General features: G+C 37.8%; 1 protein-coding gene across 4 annotated transcripts in view; it reads left to right on the forward strand.

The window, feature by feature from the left end:
* The window catches only part of AP2A2 (adaptor related protein complex 2 subunit alpha 2), a 44028-nt gene that overhangs the window by 22707 nt on the left and 5122 nt on the right, over positions 1 to 16199 (forward strand). Inside the window, exons 5-16 of one of the 4 annotated variants that reach the window (XM_088525800.1) lie at positions 1682 to 1811; positions 2650 to 2751; positions 4308 to 4416; positions 4908 to 5058; positions 5483 to 5651; positions 6849 to 6986; positions 8204 to 8386; positions 9439 to 9536; positions 9722 to 9953; positions 12220 to 12393; positions 13680 to 13843; positions 15604 to 15681. In XM_088525800.1, coding sequence (XP_088381926.1) covers positions 1682 to 1811; positions 2650 to 2751; positions 4308 to 4416; positions 4908 to 5058; positions 5483 to 5651; positions 6849 to 6986; positions 8204 to 8386; positions 9439 to 9536; positions 9722 to 9953; positions 12220 to 12393; positions 13680 to 13843; positions 15604 to 15681 — 1728 coding nt within the window. The remainder of the gene's footprint in view (positions 1 to 1681; positions 1812 to 2649; positions 2752 to 4307; positions 4417 to 4907; positions 5059 to 5482; positions 5652 to 6848; positions 6987 to 8203; positions 8387 to 9438; positions 9537 to 9721; positions 9954 to 12219; positions 12394 to 13679; positions 13844 to 15603; positions 15682 to 16199) is intronic. The other 3 variants (XM_088525801.1, XM_088525802.1, XM_088525803.1) reach the window with 3 other exon arrangements.

Below are 16199 nucleotides of genomic sequence, written 5' to 3' on the forward strand. Positions count from 1 at the left end.
TCTTCTCCTGATGTAAGGAGGGGCAATTAGGGGATCTAAATATAGAGGCTTAAACTACAAATCTCATTATAAAATGAAGCTATTCAAATGATCATGACATTCATTAGAAGTGGGCAAATATCCTTTGTGTGGTGAGCATTATTGCTGCTTCTGCTAGCAGTGTTCAATTGTCTAGGTAAGGGTAGCAATTTCTGCATAAAGATGATGACTGGCTACTTGTGGTTTAACTTGCTCTTGTTCTTATTAAATATCTTCAAACAGGCTTCGTAAATGTTTAGAAATGTAGTTAAATAAACATAGTGAAACCTGTGCTCTCAAGGGCTATTTTGTTTTGGAACATAAAGCTTAAAAGCAATTCAAATCACATAATACTACAATAGTTTTAAGTGTGTATGGATCTTTGTTTTACAATAGGCTGTTATGTGATACTAACGTTATGAAGTAATATGTTGCATAATAAATGTATTAACGCTCTAAATGTCAAACCTTGGAGAACTTTTTTTTAAAAGAAAAGGCACTTTTTTTTTATGCAGCTTTAATCTGACTTTATGTGCACATAATTTGAGCTGGGGACAAAGGCAAGGCTGTGATATCTAGGAGTTGTCAAGGGTTTCGCCTGAATCTTGCCACTACCGACATAGTACCACTGTGCTGCCACATCTCTGTTAATTCCTTGTGTATAACAAGTATAGTTTGAACGTTATTTGTGTTTTGCAGTGCTGAAACTTAGTATGGGCCAGAAAGAGAAGTAAGCAACCAGCACTTGTTGCTTGCTGTCTATCTGGGCTAGTGGATGAAACGGTGGAGAATCCATCCCAGAACTTGCACTTTCTCAATAGATGTGGCAGTGTATGTCTGAAGAAAACAAGTTCTGGGGCCCGGTCAGGCTCACTGCTTTCCTTTCCTGCAGTGTCCCTGTCAGTTCTGGGGGATGTGGAATTTGGTGGTGACCTGAGCATAAATTGTATAAATTGGCTCTTAAAACTTTCAGCACTAGGGGTGTGTACCTTCCTACCTATTGTAACTGAAAGAATAGGGTTTTTTTTTTTTTTTTTTTTTAAAAAAAAAACTTTTTTGTGAAAGGGAGTTTACTGAGTTACGGTTTTAGCATGCTCTTCTCAAAATCGTCAATTGCAGTGTCAACAGCTTGAATGGCAAAGTGAAAGATCTGTAGGTAGTGTGCTAGGTGATACTTAGCCCACTTGGTGCTAGCCAAAGGTCCTGAAGCTGTTTAGTCAGTCCAGCATATTAGAGAAATGATTAACTCTGGAGATTCAGGTTTGTATGCCAGGATCCCAAGCATAAATTGAAATTTAACTGTGTGACCTTAGTCTCTTCAGAAGAAGCTTATGTTTATGATGCCTAGTGAACTTCTGACTCTAATAGCTTTCGGCTCTAATGAAGAGGTGTGAAATGTCAATTGTAAAGAGCAGACTCCCACATACATTACAGAGGATACAAGACTTAATGGTTTGACAAGTCAAGTTTACAACCTAGCTGACAATTATGAACAACAAATAATCTTAACATAGAATCTAGTTAATTAGCTTTGGTTTCCATGTACTTGGAAAGCTAAACCATTACCAGGGAATGTTGCAGTAGGGCAAAAGTATAGCATAAGGCTGGCCTGTGAGTATTGCTGTGACTTTAATACCAATGAAAACATAATTGTGTGCTGCAGAGATACTATGGATAGTGTGAAACAGAGTGCTGCGTTATGCCTGCTGCGTCTATATCGAACTTCTCCTGACCTTGTCCCCATGGGAGACTGGACATCCAGGGTGGTACATCTCCTCAATGACCAGCACTTGGTAAGTTAGTTTACTTCTGTTTCTTGTGCCTGTTTTGTTTAGAGTTTAATAACTGTTAAAGGCATTATGAATTTATTATTTTTTGAATCTTTTAAGTAAGTTAGTGGGTGGCTTTTTTCTTCAAGATTGGGGTTAGAGATGCAAGAAGGTTGTCCTTATCATAATTAGTATGTGTTTTTTCTGATAGAGCCTTGTTATATTAGACTTGTCAATATAGGGATAGTATGTATAAGCTTTTATTTCTTTGCTTTGGCTCTAAATAAATTATTCTTGTGCCTTGTGATCATAAATCATATGTGTAGGTATAATGTTAGCTATTTTCAGGCTCCTCTGAAGATTAGAGCTATATTGAAAATACAAAGCCTGCTTTGTCGGTGCTTGGACTTCATGGTCATACAGTCTTCAAGCAGTCATTCTGATCCTGATCCTGTTCATTCAAAAAAACCCAGTGGCTGTTGTTCTTAATAAGAAAACCTATTTTTCCCCATCCCCCAGTTACTTTACAAATATAAAGACATTTAGACTTGCAAAACAGTAATGGGAGTACTCTAGTCTGTAGTGATATCAAATGTGAAATATATAAAATATGCAATAGTAAATGAAACATTGTGAGCATATATGTAAAATTTAAAAAATAGTAATTTTATTTTATAAAATATATTTTACAGATCTCTCTGTCTCTCCATTTGTCAGAATTCTTTCCTGGATGATCTGCTGTGTGTTTGTTTGTTTATTTATTTTTTCCTATATTAGAAATACTTCAAGTGAAAGATGGTTTTAATTAGGACCATCTTAAGCTGTTTCAAAACTGAACTATAGGCTTTGTTCTTCTTTCCAGGGTGTGGTTACTGCAGCTACAAGTCTGATTACTACTTTGGCACAGAAGAACCCAGAAGAGTTCAAAACTTCAGTCTCTTTGGCAGTGTCAAGATTAAGCAGAGTAAGTCTAATGTTAACCCTGATAATACTTCATTGTTTAACTTACCCAGCTGTCTAGGTCACTGTAGTTTACTGTTGATTATTTACTAAGTTTTCGAGGTCAGATTAACCCTCTGTTAAAAAGGAGAGTCATTCAATTTCTCTTCCTCTTTTGTGTGTGTGGGTGGGTGGGGGGGGGGGGGGGGTGGGTGGGTGGGTGGTATGGATATATACGTATATATACACACACACACACACAGCTAGTTCAGGTAGCCCATTTTAGTATTTGTGGCTTACAGTGATGGAAAAGCATATTAGCTTGCACAAACTTTTGGTATGTAGCGAAGATAAGGATTACACCAAAAGTCTGTAGTTGAGCAGAGTCTTACCTGCTCCTGGCACTGTCACTGCTGCAAGAACCTCCACAGTGCAACTGAGACTTTTGTCCTTGTTTTCTTACTGTAACACTGAAGAGTAACTGGATCAAACATTAATTCTGGAGCCCCCCAAAATACTTTTAATGCTTTTAATTTAGTTTAGTTTTTAATTAGTTTAATATAAATTACATAAAAGAAAATCAGTCTTCCTATTCATTCCTGTGATGCTACTAAATTAATAGTTACAAGAATTTAATATTCTGTAAATGGATGTATGAGGTTCAGCTGAGGGAGGGAACAATGAGACTTTTTTTACATGTGAGAAATTGAATTTTCTCCCTCCAGTCCCTCATGTTAGCATGTTTGTGATGGAAAATTTGTGTTATTTTTTTGCTTTTGTCATCTTTTGAAGATGGTTAAACCTGGGAGGGAAAACCCACCCTTTTAAGATATTAATTAACAGATGAATTTTAAGCTTCAATTTATGCATTTTAAGATCCAAAATTAAACATATTTTGGAGAAGTTTAATTTCATCTTGGATAGGAAGACTTTTTAAATTATTTCTTAGAAGTAAGATAATTCTAGGGGAAATGAATAACTGTTTCAAATGCAGCATCAACTACTGGGTGAAGTGTCTTTGAACAAAGCTAATGCCAGACTTGTGCTTACTCTGTAGTCAAAGATGTGTGTTGGGGGAGGGGAGCATGAAGTAGTTTCTCTGCTAATGTAATCCTTGTCACATTTCACTAAGTATAAAAACCTTTCCTGTAAAAGCAAACTGTTTATCACTGGTGAATGTTAGTGAGAGGTATTTGAACCCTCTACCTTAAATCTATCAATAATTCTCATATTTAGGGATTCAGTAATCATCTGTCAGTGGTCAGTAAGGTATGACAATACTCTAAAATAATATTCATTTTTAGTGAAAGCACAGAATGATTAGAGGAGAGAGGATAGGGAAAACTCAATAGACTACTATATCTGTAGAACTGAATTCATATGATCAGAGAACTTGACAGAGTACTGACAGTATGAAAACTTGAACCCAACCTACTTATAGAACTATGCCACTGGTAATGTTTAACTAAGCCACTGTCAAAGATGATCTACAGTGCTCTTCCTTTGACTGGGTGCTCTATTAATTGCAAATCACTTCAACAGCTACTGCAGTTTCATCTGTGTTATCTGCTTATTTTACAGATTGTAACCTCTGCATCAACAGATCTTCAAGATTATACTTACTACTTTGTTCCTGCTCCTTGGTTATCTGTGAAACTTCTGAGGCTGTTACAGTGCTATCCACCTCCAGGTAATGCACAAATTGTAACAGTGGTTACCTCTCTCACAGGGCATCATATCCAGAGAGCCACTTTGGTAGCGTGTCAATACAACTTGGAGTGTAATCACAGTGTCTTAGGGTGTGGATATCAAAACTTGTGCTGTTCAGGTGTTTCAGATTGTTCAAATGACTATTGCAACTGGGCTGCAAGAAGCATTTTGATTTAACAGTCTACTCTAAGACACCTAGGTCTATGTTGCGAGTATTTAATATTGCTTAGTGTTATCGATGATATTAAAGTCTTGAAGTATATTACAGCGCAGATAGGGTTTGGCTTTTGTTCTTGCCCAAGTAGAAATGTGGCTTAGACTTCTCTGTTAAAGGTACATTAGGGAAGGATGAGCTATTTAACACATAAATATTGCCTCAGCTTCTTCTGAAAGTTTAGCGGGTGGAAGGCCTAAAGTAAGGGCTGGGGTGTCGAGTGAAATGAAGTTGTCCAACAGCTTGTTCTTCTCCAGAAGACCCTGCGGTACGTGGTCGTCTCACAGAATGCCTGGAAACTATTCTTAACAAAGCCCAGGAGCCACCAAAATCTAAGAAAGTGCAGCACTCGAATGCCAAGAATGCTGTGCTGTTTGAGGCAATAAGCTTAATAATACATCATGACAGGTGAGCAGTGAGAGTATTTTTATTAAAACAGTGTTTTCTTTTGTTTGTTTTAATGGAAAAGTGGAAAATGACTTCATGTTGAATGTTAAATAGAATTTTACTTAAAGGAAAAAATCATAGTATGAAATTGCTAGCCAGGTTGCAACATCACCTGTAGCACTTGATTTGAAAAGTATTAATAAACTGTGTCACTGCTAGCATTTTGTTTATTTCTGTTTCTTGCTCTTTCTAGTATTTAGTTTTGTGTTGTGACCCACAATTCTAATCTAAGAGAGATGATCTCACAATATCTGAATTTTAATTTCAACAGCAGACACTTTTTAAAGCACTTTAAGAAACTTGCACTGCAGAAACAGGGTTCTTTATCCAGTGTTCTTGTATCTGTTGCTTTTAACCCTTTCACTTTCTCTCCTGTTCTGTGCAGTGAGCCAAATCTACTAGTCCGTGCCTGTAACCAGCTAGGTCAGTTCTTGCAGCACCGAGAAACTAATTTGCGTTACCTAGCACTGGAAAGCATGTGCACGCTTGCCAGCTCTGAATTCTCACATGAGGCTGTGAAAACACACATAGAAACAGTTATCAATGCATTGAAGGTAAATATTAAATGTACAGTCTATTTTTAACTATAATCCTTGTATTCTCCTCTTTTTCCTTCTCCCATAAGGCTAATAATACTTGGGGATTAAATGAGTTATTTCTAGAAACTTGCTGTAATTCTTTTTCTACTTCCGCAAAATTATTGTGTGCCTATAGCCATAAAAGTTAACTTCTTACTTTACATTTAACTTTACCTTTACAGTTTTGCTGGTGGATCTGATGCTTGTAGCTGAGGCTCCAGAATGTTATAAGGGTCAGAAACTGGAGACTGAAGGCACATGAGTCTCTCGAGTCAAAATTCAAAACAAAGAGTGCTCAGAAAGACTTTGTTCTGTTGCTATCTTTACTAAAAAAACAGACATTACTTTTGCTGCAACAACTTGTGGGGAGCAGTAGAGTAGGTGATCAGCTTTCTCTGTGTAACCATATGTGTATATATATATATGTATATTTTTTTTCCAAAGTCAAGAAACCTTAAAGCTGTATCTCTAGCAGAAATTGAAACAAGAAGACTTTTTTTTTTTTAACCTATTTTTGCTTGGCAATGCAAAACGCTTCAGTGTTTATGTGTAATATTTCCTTCCGAGCTCATACTGTAGCATATTAATGCATTTGTCTAACCTTAAAGCATGCACCTCCGTTGCGTTTTAGCTGAGCTTCTGTTATTTAAGGCAAGCTCCATGCTGAAGCTCCAGGTAGTTAGTTGTCTATCACCCTGATCATTATGGTCATCTTAACTGGTTCTTAATGTGTCTCTGGAAAGTGGTGCAGGTTACCCTATTTAGAGTATGCCACAAGCTTGTCAATGCTTGCAGGGCAGTAGTAGAGTTCAAACTCTTCCATGCTCTCAGCATTTGTCTGCGTTCTAATGTGTGTAGTACATAAGCAATACCTCATGTTTTCATTTAAAAAAAATATTTAATATTTTTTTAAAGACTAAATGTTCTATAAAATCAATAAGCCCTCTCAGTCTCCAGGGAAAGTGGAAATAACTTGAGAAACTTGTAGCTCATATCAAGGGAATGTTAGCATTTTGAAGAACTTCATTCTGTCTCTGAAAGCTTATTACAAAGCATTTGTCTTGAATTTGACTATGAAAAATAAAATGTGGAAGTTTAATCTTTTTTGGTGAATTGCACATTCTTTCCAAATGTGAAATCATCTTGACCTTCTGCTCTTGTGTCCTTTTGCAGACTGAGAGAGATGTGAGTGTGCGTCAGAGAGCTGTAGATCTCCTGTATGCAATGTGTGACCGAAGCAATGCTCAACAGATTGTGGCTGAAATGCTGAATTATTTGGAGACTGCTGATTATTCCATTAGAGAAGAAATTGTGAGATATTTGTATTTCCTTTTTGTGTGTGTGTGTGTGTAACTGGCTTTGGCACCATGTGAGATGGTCTGTGATAGAAATTCTTTGAAGGTGGGGGAAAAAAAAAACCCATAAAGGCTGTATCTAATAATGATGTCTTTGTTTATGTTAAAATAATAATATAAAAAATGCTCAAATCAGGAAACTTAAAAAGTAGCTTTAGTGGTTTTTTTTGCTTACAGTGAAGTGAATTTTTAGTGCTCCTGGAAGAAAAATCTCTAGTTCTACTGAGCTATGTCTTATCTCTAGACAACTGCTTTTGTTTCAAAGCTTAGAATGATAAATACTTATTTTTGTATGTAGAATTTTAAGCCGTGTGCTGTGAGAACTTTCCCCTGTTCTAAGGATTCCCAGGAGCTCTGACTTAGATGATGAGTTCAAGGGGACGAGTGTTGTCTGCTGTCTTTCTCCCAGCAGAAAAAATGCAAAAGATAAAATACCCAGTGAGTGACATTCACAGAAGTGTGGCAATAGTCTGCATTTACAGCAATTATTTAGTTAAGACTACATTGCTAAAAGTTCTTGATCAAAATAGCATAGAATAAAAGGTACTTGATATACCTTTTATACCGCCTTGTTGCTGTTGACAACCTATGCTGACTTTGCAGATAACATGAATTTCATTCTGTTAATTTACTGCTCCTAAAGGAATTGGCTAGTACAGTTGCAACCTACAAATTCAAATGATGTATTTAGTCTCTTCCTGTTGCTGACACTTTGCTTCAGATTTCTAAGTGTTCTGAAATGGCAACAAATTTGGTGGCTCTGACCTGCCTCTGCTAGTGTGAACATCCACATTTTTTAAGAGTACTTCAAATTACTTAGTGCTATCTCAATGATGGTTTAAATGCTTTTATAGGAAATAATATTTTTGATAGGTTTTTCTTGATCACTTGGTTAATCTGTGGCTCTTCAACTGTGTACTACTTACAGCCTGCTCTAATGCACAATGTTATGTGATGGTAGCAGGTGATTTCTGGCACACAGCATCAATATTCATCTTCTACCTCAGCTTTGAGAGCAAGTGAGCGAGACAGCTGAAACGGATGTTTCTGGATTTCCCTGAGGGTTCACAGCATATTTAAAAGTTCATCTTGATTCACATCTTACAGAATCACAGCATATAGAATCCAGAACACTGACTAGCTTCTGCTGTCTTGTCCTCTGTGTTTGTTCAGGTGCTAAAAGTTGCAATTCTAGCTGAGAAGTATGCAGTGGATTATACCTGGTATGTGGATACAATCTTGAATCTGATCCGCATTGCTGGTGACTATGTCAGTGAAGAAGTATGGTACCGTGTTATTCAGATTGTCATTAACAGGGATGATGTTCAAGGGTATGCAGCAAAGACTGTTTTTGAGGTAAGAATAATTCTTCTGTGTTGGGTTTCAAAATGGTTTGGAAATTAAGCAAATGTGTAATCTAGCAGCTGTGCATATTCCTTCTGTTAGGGAAGAATAAAAAAATTGCTCTTGAATTATTTTGAGAAAAATACTGTTAGAGCTTTAAGTCTAGCATCTAAGACTTTCTGAGCCAGAGACAGGTTGCTCTCTGATGAAAAGTTGCTCTGGCTTAAGTAAATAATGTAAAATCACCTGTTTGTTTTCTAAGGTATTGGGGAGGGAGAGTGGTTTGTGCTTTTTAAACTGCCACACTGAAAGAAGAGTTTGTTGTTGCTGTTGTTGTTGTTGTTTTCTGAGTGAATAGCTTGGTAAGGAAATAGCATTATTGGGAAAATTACTGAAACGCAAATTAAAAACAGGAGGCTTTGCAAATACTTTCAGTTTTATGGACTGTAGGAATCCAAGCACTCAAGATAACTTGGGGATCCTTCTAGAATATGTGTCCATTCCAGCTGTTTAGGATCTCATACAAGTGGAATTTTAACTGTTAGGGGAAACTTCGAAATGGCTGACCTTATTGCTCTGACTTTGTTTGGATTCTTCAGATGGGTTTTCAACTTGGTCATCTTTTCTGAATGCGTAAAGAGACATTTGGAACTTATCTCTGTTGCCTTCGTACTTAAAAAGACAGTATTTACATCTTTGACAATTTTAGCCCATTCCTGCAATAATCAAGTTAAAATACTGGCATACTTTTGACTCTCCTAAGGATGTTAGGAAGTTCCAGGTAGTTGTATCTGTCCTCAGAAGTTCACAGTACTGCTAAGTGAGCTTTAAGAATGCTCTTGGGTTAATAACACTTACATTAGGTATGACTTGGCTTGATTAATCTTTCTATATGTTATAGAAAACTTTCCACTGTATTTTTTCATAGTTGGTTCTCTACCTTTTAGACGTATCATCTGCTCTTATAGGAAAGTAGACCAGGAAACTAGGTATGGAACTGACAGGTGAGATGAATCTTTTTGACATATTACAGGTTAGTGACCACCTATTACTATATTTTACAGGCCCTTCAAGCTCCAGCATGCCATGAGAATCTTGTAAAAGTAGGTGGCTATATCTTGGGAGAATTTGGAAATCTGATAGCAGGTGATCCAAGGTCAAGGTAAAATGTCTTTTAAAGAAGATCTCTAATTATGCATTTGGAATAGTAATAGTTCTTTTGTAAAGAATTACTGTCTGTTTAATCTTCTTAAGAGCTCCTAAGATGTTTTGGCACTTACATTAAGAATTATCATTACTGTGAAAATTGAACAGATTGTTTTCCCTCCCTCCCTCTTATCTTTAAAGTCCCCTCATCCAGTTCAACTTGCTGCACTCCAAGTTTCATCTGTGTAGTGTTCCTACCCGAGCTCTGCTTCTGTCTACCTACATCAAGTTCGTGAACCTGTTTCCAGAAATCAAAACAACAATTCAGGATGTATTGCGCAGTGACAGTCAGCTTAAGAATGCCGATGTTGAGCTGCAGCAGAGAGCTGTTGAATATCTGAGGCTCAGTACCATTGCCAGTACTGATATATTGGTAAGTGTAGTATTTTGTTTTTAGTAGTTTGGTTTTTTATTATGGAGAAATCTTTAGCTATGTGTGTATCAAAACCAATAATGGATCTTCAATCTGTCAATGAATAAAATTTCAATAAACCTTAGCTGATTGCTTAAAATCTTCATTTAAATTTAGGAATCACAAAATGGCTAGTTTTGCCCTTTTTTTTCTCCTTTTTTTTTCTTTTCCTATCTGTGACTGAATTTAGCTGCAGCCATCTTTTACTTAGAGCCAAGAATCAAAGCTGTTGTTCTGGTGGCAAAGTAAGTTAATTCATGTTAACGCGGACCCGATAAAAGCTGGAATAGTATGAAGCCCTGTAGTACTGGTCCATGAAAGTCTGCTGCCTTATATTGTAAGGACTTTCACCTTTCAATATTTAGATGTTTCTCTTTAACAAGTTCACTAGGTAGCTGTAACTTTGAAATTGGAGCTGTTAGCTGTGATAGTTGCAGAGTTCTGTGTCACTGGACAGTTCAGGTTCCTGAAGTGCTGAGCTCTGGCTTGAGGGATGCCTATGTGCTTATGGAGAGTCTTGACGTAGACATTGCAGTGTTCATATGACATGCATACTGTCTTTAACTGGACTAGTTCGTGATCTTTTAGAGGAAGGTTGGGAATACCTCATTGGGTAAATTTGTAAGAAGCAGATCAGCATGCAAGTATGCATGGCTTTTAGTGAAGCATATGAAGCTGGAGTTCTTGCCTCAGTGAAGTGAGATGTTGAAGTCTGGAAGCAGATAATTAAATATAATAACTTTAAAAGCACGTGTATGCTAGAGCCATGTACAGGTAGAACCTGTAAGATGTCAACACTTCAGTATTACATGATGAGAATAGTGAGAGCTGTGTGGTGCTGTGTGTGGTGTATATTATTGTGTATTAGTAACTTTCTTTTTCCTCCAGAAATTTGACTAGTGTTTCAAAGATGTCATTATTGAGTCGAGCCTTTAAAGTCTAAAATCTCTCCTCTTCATTGAGTCACTACTTATTTCATATCATTTTGCTCTGCTATAATTGAAGAGTTAATGGCAGCTTCTTGAGGTCTGCAAAAAGGAAGATGTTAAAGGGTTCTTTATGCTGTGTTAAAGTGAATACATGACTCAGAACTAAATGTCTGCCACTTAATGCTTGGGTTTTCTTTAACAATTAGTCAAAACTCATGTAGACTGTTCCTGAAAATCAGCTTGTAGGTTGGTGGGCAGGAAACTTGCAGTTACCTGCACAGAACTTTTTTCTCCCCAGAAGTTCCCAGACTGTTTTAACCTGATGTCCTCGGGCCAGAGCATGTCACCTTCAGTCTTGTGTCTGGTAACAATGTTTAGGTCTGAAGAGGGTCCTAACCAGGGTAGTACTTAGTGCCTCTGGTCTAGGTCTGCTTGATTCAACCTTCATGTCCATTATGACCCAAGCTTGGTGTTAGTATATTTGGGTTTCTTTTTAATAGTACTTTATTAGAGTGGTAATCTGCACCCTTTTCTTTTTTTTAAGCATCTCCTTTGGGAAGATTATTTTCAAGATTATGCTCTGCATATCATCAAAGTTAGGTCTGTTGTCTGTGGAAGGTATCATGAAGAAGGAGAAAGAGGAGGAAGGGCATATCAGCAAAAGTTCCCAGGTCATCAGTCAGAAGCAGACTTCAGAAACCTTTGAATATTTTGTTTTCACAAAATCGCAGAATGGTTGAGGTTAGAAGGGACCTCTAGAGATCATCTAGTCCAACCCTCCCGCTCAAGCAGGGTCACCTAGAGCACGTGGCACTGGGTCACATTTGGGTGGGTTTTGAAGATCTCCGAAGAAGGCGACTCCACAACCTCTCTGGGCAGCCTGTTGCAGGGCTCTGTCACCCTCCCAGTAAAGTTCTTCCTCACATGGAGATGCAGCTTCCTGTGTTTCAGTTTGTACCCATTACCCCTTGTCTTGTCACTGGCCACCACCGAGAAGAGTTGGACCCCATCTTCTTTATATTCTCCCCTCAGGTATTATGCATATTGATCAGATCCTCTCTCAATCTTCTTTTCTCCAAGCTAAACAGGGCCAGCTTGCTTAGTCTTTCCTCATAAGATAGATATTTTACTTTTTTTTTTTTTTTATCTACTGCTGTACAACAGACTGTATGGTGGATTTTTTTTGTACATGTCTTGCCTGAACATCATGCAATGTATAATGGTGTTTCTCTTCAAAGACTAGAAAGTTGATTTGGTCTTCTTTTCCAATATAACTAATATACTACTTCTGTGATAAGGCTACAGTGCTAGAAGAAATGCCTCCCTTTCCGGAGCGGGAGTCTTCCATTTTGGCTAAGCTGAAGAAGAAGAAGGGGCCTGGCACAGTTACTGACCTGGAAGAGATCAAAAAGGAGAGGAGTTCTGATATGAATGGAAGTGCTGAACCTGCCTCTGTCAATGCTAGCGCTGTTGTGAGTTTAAAAACTGTTCTTATTTCAGAAGTTCACAAGGTGTGGAAGCAAAGAGGGAATTGCATTGGTAGAAGGAATTGCGCTGGTCTTAAATATTAGACTATGGGCCCTTGCTAAAAAGGGGAACCTGTATCAGCTTTCCCTGCACACTATATTCAACTCTGCTTGGGAAATCTTACCCATGGTATAAATGGGGAAGAATTGTCTGCAGTCTAAAAAAAAAATATATATCCCTTTTTATATTGTTATGCTGAGAGATGTTGCTGCAGTCTTAGAAATGGGGATATCTTTCCTCTGACTAATTTGCAGTGAAGGTGAGGTGCTAAAATGAGCATATTTAAAAGGAACATTTTGAATTTCTGTGCATCAGCTGTTCTTACATCTCTTGTAGTATGATAAGTATTTTTTCATTTTGTTTCAGGTTATTTTTATTTTCACTAGAAGTGAACAGCACTTAATGCGGGTGCCCGTGAAATATACTGATGAGATTATATAAGCTTACTTAACACAATAGTTTGAGTTCCATTATGGCAGGCAGTGCAGCCATCTCATTTGTTTAACTGCAACTTATCACTTTGTCAACTAAGGCTAGAAGGATGAACGCTCCCCTAACAAAGTTCTTAAGTTTTCGATTTTAGTAACAAGGATAACTTATTGCAGTTGAGATATAGTAGTGGATTACTTAAGAGGAAGAAGTGCCTTGACACATTCCCTACTTTTTTAACTTCTTCCTTTAATCTTGTCAATGCAGTGTCTAGGAGTTCCTGCATGTGATAACCTTGAAGTGACTTGCATTTGGATGAGCTACTTAACTGTTTGTTGCAAGTCAAAGATTTCATTCTTTTATCTTACAAGATATTATCTTGATTATTGTAGAATTAAAATATAATGCATAAACACTTTGGCTACTACCAGTCTGTGCTTTTTTCTTGTATGTGGCTCAGGAGTGCACACGTGAGGCCTCTGATGGTCTCTTGATTTGCTCCGCTTGGGAAAAATATTCTTAAAGGTCTCACCTCTACCTTTACCGCTTGTAGTCTTAAATTAAGTACAAGCTCTGCTTTTTGCAAGTCTTGTTTTTATTTAACTTCTAGGTGGTCGTAATTCAAAAGGGAGGGGGAAGGAACTTACATTGAAACACCAAGTAGTAACTGCATTTATGAAGTTTTCCCTTGTCTACCCAGCCTTGATGGGGCAGGAAAGAACTTTGCTACAACCTAGGTTACCCAGCAATAGACAGCTCTGTCGTAGTCTTGTTTAATTCTGAAGTGTCTTGTCTTCCCTAGTCTACTCCTTCTCCATCTGCGGATCTACTGGGTCTGGGTGCAGCCCCTCTTAGCAACTCAGCTCCACCACCTGCTTCTAGCGGTAGCCTGCTTGTGGATGTATTTTCAGATTCAGCTTCTGCAGTTGCACCTCTTGCTCCTGGTTCTGATGACAACTTTGCGAGGTAATTGAGAATGAGACACTCTGTAAGGTCTTTGGGGAAGTATTTCCTGCTAAATTGGGGTTAGAGAAGAGAATACATTGAATTAATAACTTTCAGTTTTCTTCCAGCTACATGAATGCATTCCTGGGTGGTAGTTGTGCGGCAGAAGTGCTGTTCTTGATCTCTTTATGCTGTATATGTTGTCTTTATCTAAACTTTTGGTCGTGTGAAACTGAGTCTGTAATAGTCATTCTGAGGATATTTTAACCGTGCAGTCTTGCCTAGTTTTCCTGCTGGTTTTGCTTGCTAAAGCAAGCTGCTCGTGCATCTCAGCAATACATGGTAAACTTTGGGGCTGTCTGGCCCTACATGAATACATTGTTGTTGTACATTGTTTCTTGTTTCCATAAAGCATTCTTGCATTTCCTCACTTACAGCAAACTTGCAGCGGATTAGTGGGCTAGGTTGTTCCTAGCTAAATATTTAGATATTGTGGCCCAGTTTCAAGAAATACTTTAATTGCTCTGCTACTGTCTGACAGACAGTCTGAAAAGAAAAGAAAAAATGGTTTTCTTTTTCTGGGGGAGGGAGAGGGAGATTTGATTAAAATTATCTTCCTGTTTGCATTGCCAGCTGTAGTATCAGGCATAGTGTGTTATTAGTCCTTTTAATATGAGACGGCTGGTAGCTATGCTCAAATGTCACTTGGCTAAAATTTTGGAAGTAAACAGAATTAAATGACAATGACATCTTTCAAAATTTTTCTTCCTATTGGCCAAAGAGCATAATATTAGTATTATCAAGGATATCACATCATGATGTGATGATGCACTTGCTGGGTATCTTAATATAAGAGGTGTAGCTAGTGGAACTAATCTGCCTGGGCTCCGTTGCCTTTCATCAATTTTATACAAGGCCAGGCACTGTTGCAGGTTTGCAGTGATTAAAACTCGATCCTACTTTTCTCTTGAAAAGCAGTAAGTGTTGTTTTATCATGCTACACAGTACCAAAATTTTAAGAAGCTGTACAAACTTGTTAGAGCTTTTTAAAAACTTTGATTTTTTTTTTTTTAAAGACTAACATTTTCATAAGAAAGTTACTTGGGTTTCCTCCTGCTGCAGAGGAAAGTCTAGCATTGTCCAACTATGGTCTGTCTGTACAAGATGAAACACTCCTTCAGCACTACTGCCAAGTTGCCTTCTATAGTTTCCTGCTGCTTTTCTAGTGCTGTTGTCACTTTTGCTTCTAATCTGTTACTTGGCTTAGTCATACACCATGTGCCCATGTACTGTTGCCTACGCTTTAAATATTTTTGGGGTTTCTTTTTAAGAACAGACTGTGCAGTCGTCATGAGAAATTCCATTAATGTAGATGAGGTCTGTTTCAAAATGCAGGTTTGAAGTGGTTAATATACACCTCCACTTATGGTTTTGAAGTTTAAAAACTGTCACAAATAATTAAATGCCTAAAAGGATTTGATTGTTTAAGAGGTACAGACTTAAGCTGCTGAATGTCTTCAGCATCTCCTGTCTTCAGGAGGAATTCCTGGTTCCTAATAGTCATGGAGTGGGGGTGGGGGAAGAAAATAATCACTTAATGCCTAAAATCCTTCCAGGTTTACTCAACTAGGGCAGCTAATAAACTTCTCATGCATTAAATTCTCACAAGTGCAATTTTTTGAGGAAGGAGGTAAAGGAAATAACTAAGCACTAAGCTGTCTTTACTAACTCCTGCTATCTCTGTCGCTACCACCTTTCTTCCTTTGTGCTGCCTGAACTAGCCCTGACCTGGCTTCATCTGAGGTAGTTTCTGAGGAACCAGCTGATACTGTGCATGATGCTGATGAGCTTTTTCACAAGTAAGCAACACTAAAACCTTGCAAGGCTGGGCAAATTCCAGAATATAGTTACAGGAGAGAAAAGATAAAAGGATAGTGTGCATTGACGTAGTGCTAGCAGAATTGGGCAGAAACATATGTATGTACATATATTGTCAGACTTCCTGTGAGCAGAACATTTCTGTAAATGCTGTGCGTTGTATGACACGCTCATGAATCCACAGCTTAGAGTTGCCTGTTAAGAGTCACTGCTATCACACACTACTCTAAAATGAGACATTTTTGGCAACTCTAGCTGTATATTTGCAACTCTTGCAAATACAGACGACTGTTTTAAAAGGGGTAAGAATTTACCAAAATTACTGATATTTGCAAGCATGTTTTTGTGTAGTGCTGTGTATGAAACAGGCTAATATTCGTTGACGACCTCTTCTGCTTTTAAGTGACGGGTAGGAGGACTAAAATACATGTAAAATGGGCTTGCTCCTTCAAAATGAAAAAAAAAAAAACCCACAACTGCCAAGTCAACATACATGATA

Source organism: Tinamus guttatus, unplaced genomic scaffold, assembly GCF_059628265.1.
Source record: "Tinamus guttatus ecotype Peru unplaced genomic scaffold, ASM5962826v1 Tinamus_guttatus_pri_ptg000240l, whole genome shotgun sequence".
Classification (NCBI taxonomy): Eukaryota; Metazoa; Chordata; class Aves; order Tinamiformes; family Tinamidae; genus Tinamus; species Tinamus guttatus.